Source organism: Planococcus citri, chromosome 3 (genome assembly GCF_950023065.1).
Source record: "Planococcus citri chromosome 3, ihPlaCitr1.1, whole genome shotgun sequence".
Classification (NCBI taxonomy): Eukaryota; Metazoa; Arthropoda; class Insecta; order Hemiptera; family Pseudococcidae; genus Planococcus; species Planococcus citri.
This window is the reverse complement of record NC_088679.1, coordinates 47,993,336-48,005,192: the sequence shown is the minus strand read 5'-3', so window position 1 is coordinate 48,005,192 and position 11,857 is coordinate 47,993,336. Positions and strand designations below refer to the sequence as shown.

The 11,857-nt window shown below is 32.3% G+C and overlaps 1 protein-coding gene and 1 long non-coding RNA gene across 2 annotated transcripts; one reads left to right on the top strand and one right to left on the bottom strand.

The window, feature by feature from the left end:
• The first annotated feature begins 59 nt into the window (after positions 1–59).
• Positions 60–5,720, top strand: LOC135841544 (uncharacterized). Its single transcript, XR_010557938.1, has 5 exons — positions 60–300; positions 3,260–3,399; positions 3,523–3,723; positions 3,806–3,913; positions 4,864–5,720. It is a non-coding gene; the product is annotated as an uncharacterized LOC135841544 (long non-coding RNA).
• A 2,335-nt stretch (positions 5,721–8,055) lies between these two features.
• LOC135840707 (uncharacterized) lies at positions 8,056–9,476 on the bottom strand. Its single transcript, XM_065357357.1, has 4 exons — positions 9,134–9,476; positions 8,719–8,906; positions 8,493–8,618; positions 8,056–8,368 (listed from the first exon to the last, which is right to left on the bottom strand). The coding sequence occupies exons 1-4, from the start codon at positions 9,278–9,280 to the stop codon at positions 8,257–8,259; spliced, it is 573 nt and encodes a 190-aa protein (XP_065213429.1). The 5' UTR covers positions 9,281–9,476; the 3' UTR covers positions 8,056–8,256.
• Positions 9,477–11,857: the final 2,381 nt, after the last annotated feature.

Sequence of the window (11,857 nt, the reverse complement as noted above, 5' to 3'; positions counted from 1 at the left end):
ACTGGAATCTAGTTTACGGTTAATTCTATTTCGAGAGGGGGAAGAAGAAGGTACATGATTGAAAAACAAGATTCCCTTGAACTTGTGCGATTCGCATTAAAATTAAAATGCGCGCTGCTGTTCGTCGTTCTTTAAAGACATGGCATGGACAGCGTGCAAATAATGTGTTAAAATCACGAAAAAAAAACATCCGCAAAATTTTCTTGTCGCGAAATTTTACTCGTAGAGGTATTTCGATGTTTTTAAAGGAAACATTAAATAAGCTTATATACCTACATGCTTAGAAGGAAATGTGAATCTGTAAGTATATGTGTGTCGGCAAGACGGAAGGAAAACTATGGTAAAATAAGTACATTATATACATACCTATAATGGAAACGGTAACTTTTGATTTTAAAATGGATTTTTTTGGAATCAGTAGGAAGCTTTTATTTACTATACAGAATTGATGACTTGAAGTTGGTGAATTGTATGTAATTCAAAGACACCTACCCCTTTTTATTAGGGTGCTTATACCGAGTTATGGAATCTATATTTTTCTAATCGTGTTTCTTTGCAGACATGTGTGGAAATTCACGATACACTCTTCAGATATCTACTAATAGGTCTAAATTCCTAAACTCGTTATGTAAAGTTTTCAAGTTTTGTAACTAATTGCCGAATTCCCTAATGGTAAATTTATGACAAATTGTGGCCAATTTATTTTTTTTTAGGAAAAATGGCAAAAATTGACGAAACGTGGTGCTAAGAAACAATTAAGTGTGCTTAGGATTTATCTCATTTCATTTATAATTTTTGGAAGAACTTTTTTACGTACATAGATGCCAAAAGTAGAAGTTTTTCAGAGACCGAAAGAAATTGAAATTTTCATCATAAAATTTTCAAAATAAAAAAATAACATTCGAGCTGACTTAGGTCACCTATAAGGGGTTTAAGATTTCAATATTTTTCATCAGGTGAGGTCCTACCTACAATTATTTATCACAAATATAAGTTAACCAACATGAATTAGTTAGGGATTTTTAAGTTCACTACCTTCATGAAAAAAAATTTCAACACTTCAAAGACTAAAGAAAGACACTTCATTCTTCAAAAAATGCCATTCGATTACAAAAGCTGAAAGAGCTACTGTATGATTCCAAAAAGTGTGTTAAAATATCATATAATTTGATAAAAATAAATTCAATTAATTTTTCAAAAAACATAGTAAGACGTTGAATTACAGACAATAGCCATCAAAAGTCGCTCTTGAGAATATAGCCTAGAAAGAAGATTTATTTAGAGTTCTGAGGTAGGTACCTACCTAGTTGAATCAAAAAATATAACATGTTGCAATTCAAAGGTGATATTTAATTTTGGTATATTGTTGATATTAGCATCGAATAGTGAAAATCGAGGTGGCAAGCTGATTTTTGGTATACTGGTCCATTTTGATGTCCTGAAAACGAATCCGACGAGTCCCCTACTGTCCCGGGTGTGCTTTTCCCTAAATTGTGGATCGTAGCCCCCCAAAATCGGTTTTTGGCCAATGTATCGAAAAATATTGACTAATATAGCCCAAAAATGGTTGAAGAATATTGTTTTACGTCAAATTTCTGATCTATAGTGATATATCAACTGTCCTTCTACCCCCCCCCCAGGAGTGTGGGACTAGAACCATTCAAATGAAAGGGGTTTTCTAAAAAACCCAAAAAAGCTATTAGCCCATAAGATGGGTGAAATGGCCCCCGAGAGCGTTCGGGTTGATACAAGCATGGAAGGTGGGTACCATCGAGAAACTTCCGCTTGAAAAATTTCAGATCGGCACCACCTCCCCTTTTTGGAATTTCAATACCACTTTTCTCAGCCCCATTTCAACCGATTTTGAAAGTTATGTATATTCATAGTAGGTATCCCCACAAAAATTTTCAACCCCCTCCCCTCATATTTACCCCTCAAAATAGCGTTTTTCAACTCATTTTATGTTTTTTAACATTAGTATAAATTGAGGGGGCTATGTGCTGTGGAAAGGGCTAGATGAGTGTAGCAAAAAATCTGACGTCATATTCGTGCTCAGCGGAATCGAATCATAAGAAAACGACATCCTACTCATAATATGTACTTATAGTTATTTCCCCCGAAATTTCCATTTTACCCCCGACCCTCCCTAAGAAACATTTTCACATCATTTTGAGAAGTAAATATGTGGGGAGGAGTTGAAAATGTTTGTGGGGATACCTACTTTGAATATACATAACATACTGAAAAATTTTCAAAATCGGTTGATATGGGGCTGAGAAAAGTGATATTGAAATTTCAGAAAGGGGGGCCTCTCCAAAAAGAGGAGGTGGTGCCGATCTGAAATTTTTCACGCGGAAGTTTCTCGATGGTACCCACCTTCCATGCTTGTATCAACCCGAACGCACTCGGGGGCCATTTCACCCCTCTTATGGGCTAATAGCTTTTTTGTGTTTTTTAGAAAACCCCTTTCATTTGAATGGTTCTAGTTCCACACTCCTGGGGGTAGACGGACAGTTGATATATCACTAGATCGGAAATTTGACGTAAAACAGTATTCTTCAGCCATTTTTGAGCTATAGTCAATATTTTTCGATACATTGGCCAAAAACCGATTTTGGGGGGCTAAGATCCACAATTTGGGGAGAAGCACACCCCGGACATTAGGGGACTCATCGGATTCGTTTTCAGGACATCAAAATGGACCAGTAAACCGAAAATCAGCTTGCCACCTCGATTTTCACTAGAAACCCCATTTTATGCTAATTTTACTGGACTATGAGTAGGTATAACTATAGGAAGAAAATTCATAGAAAAAATAGATCAATCACTCATCAAATTCATCTTCCACCTGATAGGATTCGTCTTCACTCAACTTACCTCATAGCATCTTTTTACCAAAAACTGATTTTTTTTTCAGCTGAAAATGTTTTTGATCTCAGTATTTTCTTCCCCAAAAAACTAACATCGTGTTGATCTTACTACTCGTATGTAAAAAATTATTCATGACTTTTCTTTGAGCCGATTATTATTTTTTTTAAATATTTTTTGTCTCAATCGAATATAGGAAACTAATACGGGCTCTTATTCAGTTCAGTCTACAAAAATAACGCAAATAAGAACATTTTACATACACGTGTGAAAAAATCTCAAACCTGGTAAAAAGTTGAAAAATAAAAACGAATTACCATTCGAAATCACGCATTCTCAGTTGATATTGAACTTGTGATGCTAGCATCATTGATATTCGTGTTATTTTCAGGAATCTTATTACCGTGCTTTTGTTTGAAATATGACTTGATTTATTCTACAGAAAATGTTACACATTCTGGTGACGAATTATGGAACGAACACGTGCGCAAAAAGCGTTATGCCATCTTTCCCGAAGGAAGTACATTTACAGTGAGTAAAAAAAAAACATCATACAAATATTGGTCTATAATACTCATTATAATGCGTAAGCCTACATATTGGAGCATTATTTTTCAAAAAATTGATGTTCATTCGATACTGTATATTTTCTAGGTGGCCCTTTGTGTCACTGTGAAATTACTTACTCCTGATTCCGATATATTTACCGAAGCTATTAACTGGTCATTGACGTACGACTTACCGGAAAATGTACAAGATTATGATAAGAATTTATACGGATATTCACCTCCCGTGTTAATGAGAAAGAAACGTTCTGCTTTGTACAAAAAATTGGAAGTTTTTATCAATAATTAAGTATAACTTGGCTGTTTATCAATTGAATTGTTACCTATATATTTCAAAATTACCTATTTTAAATTTTTTGGATGATTTCTAGATACGGATACAATGGTCGAGCTTGTATATTAAGATCACTTTGCGAAGTTACGCAGTTGTTACCTGAAAATGACAGTTTCCTAGAAGCTATCATTAAATTACTTTTCAAGTAAGTACGTAATTTTTCATACTTTATTTATGTTGGATATGATTTTAATGTTGGGTATTGTTCGTGTAAACAAAAAAAAAATCACAACGAGCGAGTAAAAGTAGTAGGTATATAGGTAAACCTCTTGTCTAAGTACCTACTATGGGTATAAAAATGAATGTACATAAATATGTAATTTGTACCTATTTTAGCATAATATTTGTCCGCTTGGAATATTATTACGACGAGTAAGTATAAGTACAAGAGCTACAGCTGCTAGAGGCATCGCTTATGACCTCGTCACTACATCGAAAAAAAGCCAATGCGTCATTGAAAACTCGTTCAATGAACCTATCTTTACAATGTGTAATTGATATTTTTATTATTTTATTATTTACATGGTAATAGCATTATTTTTTTACATGTATTTTTGAGATTCTACAAAGTCACTAAAATAGGTAAATGGAATAGGTAATCGGCACCCATTCAAATGGTAGCTTGAGTTGAAATTAAACTAAAAATATAAGGGTCTGTACAATTTAGATATGTTTTGAAGTACCGGATACAATTAACCCACTTACCATCTTGAATCTAAAGCATAGATTACGCTATCCTTACATAAAGTTGGTTCAAAAATCTTCATTTTCATAAATTGCCAATTTCTTTATCTGTAGATATTACTACATTCGTAATTTCAAAGATATACACATTGTACATTCTCCTTGTGTCTAAAAATATGATTAGTATGCTGTCTATATTATTGTTCGATACTTATTTCAAAGAATCGATTTTGAATTCTAACTTGCATTCACTTAATAATAATAAAAATATATCTAATAGTTAACTATTTGTGTTTTCCTTCCTTGTAATTTGTTGTTATTGTTTTTTTTTTGTTTTTTTTTTTGATATATTATTCGATTGAAAGAATGTTTTTTTAATAACCAATTTAATTTTAACCTTTTTTTTTTCAGAATGCCTCTACAAAAAGTAACTCAATTTGAACCGGATGAACATTTCGAATACGATTCTGCATATAGAACAGGCTTTAATCGAAATAATCAATGTCACAAATTATTTTCTTCTTGTTCCATTTCCATCCTAAAAATTTTATTTGATTTACAACCAAGCCGAGAGGGATAATTTTTTATTTTTCACTATTAAGTATAATAATAAAAAATGAGTGGAAAATACAAACAAGGTATAGGTACCTAAGTACTTACTTGAATAATTAGGCGTCTACATTAACATGACATGTGGATTTCTACTTACTTTGACAATATTATGTAATGCGATATTATTACTTTAATTACCTTATGCATTACCTACTTCTACCTACTACCTAGTACATATACACATTTTGCTGTTGTTACTGTTATTACCTACATGTATGAATAAGTCTGATTTTTTCTCTCTTTAAAATCACGTAGTTTGTAGTTGTACTATCTAGGTAGGTACCTAATAAGTATAATATCGCCACCTATCTATAGTGCATATCTAGGTACCTACGTATGTAGATGTATACCTATGAAGACGTACATATGATTTAATACGGTTAAAAAGTCTCAAAATAATCAACTGACGTTAACAGCATATAAAAATACCTAATTTAATTTGTTCCAAAATGAATTTTCTTTTACATGTTGAAACTACATACATAATATTAAACAGATGTGCATACACTATCAACGTTGAAATAAAGGAATAATATACCTATTTCTCTTCATTCACCTATCACAGGTGCGCGACGTTAGAATTTTTTAAAATAAAATTGTTCAAAAGTATTGAATATATTAAATAAATACGATAAAAAAAAAACTGGTTTTATCATTTTACCTTGAGTTTTTTTTCAATATACCTACAAAGTGTTTAGTGAGAATCTATACTATAATCTTTACACTTATCCAGGAACAAGGAATTAACAAAGGTCATTGAGAGAATCGGCACTAAAAAACGTTTCTCTCTTTAAATCTTTATAAAATTTATCCATTATTAAGACGTTACCTCACGTGTCAATGATTAAAAGCAGTCATATATTCCATGGCTTGTTTGATTATGATTCCCTACGTGAGAGTAATTTGAGAAATATTAATTAAGAATGAAATCGTTGTGGGATAACGACTACGAGCGATGCGTTACTCGCTTAACTAATTCGTATAATGACTTGCGTTCAAATGTTCATATTATGCTGCGATTGCCTCGTTTAATTTTTCATATTTTGGTTAAAATTCTGCGTAAATCGACCATTATAATGGTGCGATGAATTACTTATGTAGGTACTTATTTGTTGTTTTCTGAAGTTAGCTTGTGAAGATGGACACAAGATCGTTATGTGCTTAAGTAGGTATAGACGAATTAAGTATTATTTACTGAGTACATTTAGGAACAGGAAAAAAAAACAAAACAGAAACACAAAAAAGATGAATTGACCAATGGCGCAAACCGCAGCCCTCTAGCCCATTTTTAACGGCAGCCAGGGGGTGTCAAAGTTTTCAGTGAACCTAAAACATCATCCATTTCAGCAGTGGATTACTCGATAACCGCGATATCTACCAAAATGGAACTTTTTCCCATAGTTAGGGGTTTTGAAAGGATTTTTGGTGATATCATAAAAATCAGTGTTGCCACTTTTTTTCGTACAAAAAATTAGCTCAAAAAGTTTCAAAACGTAGTTTTCATATCGTTCCGACTTTCAATAATTCTGAAAAAAATATATTATGGACAACTGTTCATGCTGAACAACATATTAAAAAATTGGGATTGTAACTTGTCGCAAAATTGATTTTAAAAAATTTGAAGTTTGCAAAAAAATGTGATTTTTTTTTATTTAAAACGTGAAAAAAAGTTTTGATTGGTAAAGCAGTTGACCCATTTGACCCCTATTTTTACGTATCTGTTGAAAAAGTTGAAAACCCCCTTTCACTCGATAAGATGAACTCATCACAAAAAAATCAAAATTTGAAAAAATTCGATTTTCAATTCCAAACATCAAAAAAAGTTTAAATTTATTCAGTTGTCTTATTTTGACCTCTTTCTGACTCATTTCATCAAAAAGTTGATGAAAATCACACTCACAGCAAAAATAAATAAAATTTGTTTATTTTTTGAATTTTTTCAAATTTTGATTTTTTTGTGATAAGTAAGTTAATTTTATCGAGTGAAGGGGTTTTTCAACTTTTTCAACGAATACGTAAAAATATGGGTCAAATGGGTCAACTTTACCAATCAAAACTTTTTTTCATGTTTTAAATAAAAAAATCACATTTTTTCGCAAACTTTACATTTTTTAAAATCAATTTTGCGACAAGTTACCATCCCAATTTTTTAATATGTTGTTCAGTGTCCGTAATATATTTTTTTCAGAATTATTGAAAGTCGGAACGATATGAAAACTACGTTTTGAAACTTTTTGAGCTAATTTTTTGTACGAAAAAAAGTGGCAACACTGATTTTTATGATATCACCAAAAATCCTTTTAAAACCCCTAACTATGGGAAAAAGTTCCATTTTGGTAGGTACCTATCGCGGTTATCGAGTAATCCACTGCTGAAATGGATGATATTTTAGGTTCACTGAAAACTTTGACACCCCCTGGCTGCCGTTAAAAATGGGCTAGAGGGCTGCGGTTTGCGCCATTGGTATCCCTTTGGAAGGTCTTTCCACAGGAAAAATTTCAAAAAAATCGCCGAACCCACCTACCACTTCTTGGTCCAGTTGACGTGGAATGACCCCTAAGTTAAAAACCATCGCCAATCCTCAAAAAATTTTCGCTCTCGTTCCGCTCAGTTAATGTTTTAAACTTCTCTTGATACTTCTGAATTTCAAAAAATAATAATAATAATAATAATTACCTAAGAGTAGTAACAACTATAGTATAGCTAAGTTGTTGGGAAATTTGCGATAGCGATTTAGTAGTTGAAATTAATATCGATGCTTTTCAAGATAATTTCCCAATTTCTTTACTGAATACTGAGCAAGATTCAAAACCCGAGCCGAACTCTATTTGACCTAAAATTATCAACACAACCATCTTTCACTTCACAATAGATTACACGTATACACACAAATAGGTACTTACCCCTTCGCATCTCTCATGTCAAATATGAATTCAAATCTGATGTATGACTGACGTTTCATGCATTGATAAATAAGTAGGTACACTCAGGTAAATGCTTCAGTTAGACAGATTTTTTAAATTTTTATCTTATGAAAAAATAAGCGTTAAATATTTACAATGCATTAAATGACAATTAAAATGGAACTGTTGTAGGATAACCTTGCTCGGTGAGAAAAAATAAAATATACCTATTAAAATCTTGGACAATTGCTTAAGATTAAAATTCACAAAATGATAAGGCTGTGCGATTTCATCTTATGACACATGCGTCATTGTCGTAATTTTTTGTATTTTCGCATTCGTCTAGTATAAAATCGTACTCGTCAACTGGCTCATACCATCCTTCCGGCAATGCTGGGTATCTATTAAGAAAAAAAAAAAAAAAGTGAAAAGAAAACTAAACCATGCTTAGAAAAACCAGAACTTATCGGCTTTCATTATAAGTAGGTAGGTAGGTAGGTGGTACGGTGATAACCGACTACTTACGAAAAAACCAAGTGCACAATTTCTTCAATAAACGAGTTTTGAATATGTGCATTCGATGGTGATCTCAATCGTTCTTTAGATCGGCACAGTAAGTTTTTAAGGCAAGATTTACCATCGATATTTAATCTGGAATTATTTATTACTTTAAGATATTTATTTAACAATCAAAACCGTCGCTGAGCATTTCCTCGTGCGAAATTATACGAACATTTTATTTTGTACTCACTGATTTAACATGTACTCGATTCTGGGATAGAGTGATCGTTTTTCTCTTCGAGTTGCTTTCGTTTTCATTTTTTCGTCAAAGATTAACTTATCCAAGTCAACTGGCACATCCCAATTGGTTCCCAACGTGGCACCTACAGTGAACATGTTTTCAGTTCCTAATGCAGCCATTAAGTAACAATACACGAGCTGAAAACAAGTATGTAGTTTATTGTTGAGGAGGAGTACCTAGGTATATTAACTATGTAATTCGAGTAGGTAAGTATCATGGCTCAGGAATCATTTTGAAGCTTTTAAAAAAACTTTTTAAATATTTCAAAACCATTTTCAAATTTTACTAATTTTTTTACGCCACTTGTAGCTCAACATTTCACTATGACACTGAGAAAGTATACATAATTTGTCAAATTTCTTACCTGTATTACTGTGCCTTTTGGAAATATCAAAAAACGTTTTTTCCGATTAGATTTTGTCTGCTGAGATATATCTTGACTATAGGTTAAAAAAGTTGCTTGTATAGTCAACAATGATATGATAAAGAACACTTTACAAAATACGTGCATTCTTTTTCAAACATATTATCCATTTTTCAACAAGAAAAACAAATTTATATACAACGAAATTGGTAAAAATAAAATAATGATGAAAAGTACATTTAAACATTGCACAAATCATGCAGAAAAAATTTACTCGGGGAATCCTATCAGCAAAGAGGTATTATTTAACGGTAATTATGACAGTTGTAAGAAATGTTACGGTTGTAAGTAACTACAGAGCAAATAAAAACTGACAACGGTATTTTTGAATAATACCTATCGAGGTTTTTGCATATATGACATATGACGTTACAGGTTTTGGTACTTTGGTTATGTTAATATATAAGTTATTAACAAACTGAATCATTTTACGAATTACAAAGTAAATACAAGTTAGAACCTAGAATGGTTGAATAGGTAATATTATTTCCATTATTTATTTATTCACTTATATTTATGCATTTTACATAAAAAAAAAAATTCATTGCATAATTCCTACCAACGATGATGGATCTTTTTTACATCGATACCCTAAAATATGCATTGTGGTCTTACCTACTGAAAAGTGAAAACGTGTTTGTTGAGCTTTTCCAAAGAATACGTACCTACCTAATCTATGAATTTTATCTACAATATCTGTAATATAATTTAATTTAATTAAAATTTTCAAAAATCAAGGTGCCTATCTGATCCCACAGCAATATAAATAATAACTAAATAAGTAAAGCTGATTCACATAATTAAAGTATTGTTCGATGTTGATACCCATATTCCGTACGGTACCTACCGATAGGTATCTAGGTTATCAAGAAATCAAACTAACTTTGTAGGTACAAATTTATAAATGAGTTTTCTTTACGAATGCATGTGCTTGTACCTATGTACTTACATAAATTATAGTATAATGTTTGTAGATTTCAGGTTGAGTAAGCTCCATGAGAAAAACAACTCGTCAAATAGATGGGTATTAAACATTTGTTCTCGATGAATAGGTACTTATGTCTTTTGGGAGAAAAATAGGTTACCCAATTTATGAAAAATTCATCGAGCGTTCTTTAATCTTTTGTTCTTTGCAATCATAGAGTACCTACCTAATGCGTATGTTATTTTTCTTAATAAATAAAACTGCTGTAGGTTTTAATGTTGTTTTTAATAGATTCACATACAATAAGTGGGTACCTATCAGGTAACCTTATGGAAACACGATGCATTTTATATCTGTAAAATATATTTTATATAAACTATTGGCATAGGTAGGTACCTACTTGCCTCTTGGAAAAAATACTAACGAAGAAGGTTCCTCAACTGCAAGTAAAATTTTTGAACCGGGCAAAGCTAGATCGAAAGAGCATGCAAAAAATATATACTTACCACCGGCCAAAATTTCAAGTGCCGAAGTGCATATTATTTGAAAATCAACTTTGGACTCAAAGTGAAAAAAATCAAAATTTCATAAAATTAACCTAGAAAGCTGAAATTTGGTACTTATATACCCATACAGACCCGACAAATCGATTGGAAACAGTTTCCAGGTTTTCAGTCGTCTTCAGCACTTCTGGAGCATCCAGCTGATTTTTGGAAATCAAAATTTTCACTAAATTTCACAAAACGAAGATGGAAAAATGAAATTCACACCAAACCCTGATTGCAACGTGCTGAGTCGACTACTGGTAGTTTCGAACCGTTTTGGAGGCTCCGGCAGCATTTTGGAAATTCCAGTTTTCCAAAAAACGCCCTACAATCAGTCCAAATAATCAACTTTTACACGAATGTTCGCCGTTCGTGCTTGTTACTGTTGGATACCATTTTTCCCAAAATCGACATTTGCCAGTTTGGAACCGTTTTTTGTCTATAGCATTGATTTTCAAAAATTCGCCAAAGGTAGATACTTAATGCATTCAAGCACCTGAAATTTTGGCTGATGGTATATTTTTGCATATAGGTAGTCTTTCGATCTATAGCATTGTCCAGTTGAAAATTTTCCCCCAGTTCGGATACCTACCTCCACCTCCTTTGCAAGAAGCAATCTGTAGGTACTATAAACAATTATTCATGTAGGTAATAAATTCAAAGCTTGAGTATCAAAATTTCGAATGAATCATCTTATAACTAAAAACCATCGTGTGTGAGCAAATGTAGAATGGAAATAGGACAATTTACAGCATCCTGGCAATCACTCTTCGTAATCTCTGGCGATTCCATTGATCCACTGATAACAGAGAACGAAAGATAAATAAAGAAAAATACCTAGTTGATAATTTATTCGAATTAATTTTACATCTATTCTACTCACAAAAATGCTAATTTCATTAATGGGCCTAACACATCGTACGAGTATACTGGAATCTGAGAAATTTCACACATAGTTCGAATCACACACGCCGTTCCGTTCCAGCCGTAACTAAAACAATGCCCACTTTGAGAGTATCATTCTCACATTTCATTTAAACAGACAATAAGATAAGTAGGTATTAAAAAAAAAAAAATTAAAATAGCTATTCAACTTACGAGTGAAACAAATGTTCTATCACTTTGCGAATTTGGTCTGGATGAAAATGTGTGTTAATATCGTTATTAAACTGCAGTTGTTTTGGTTTTTTTGAT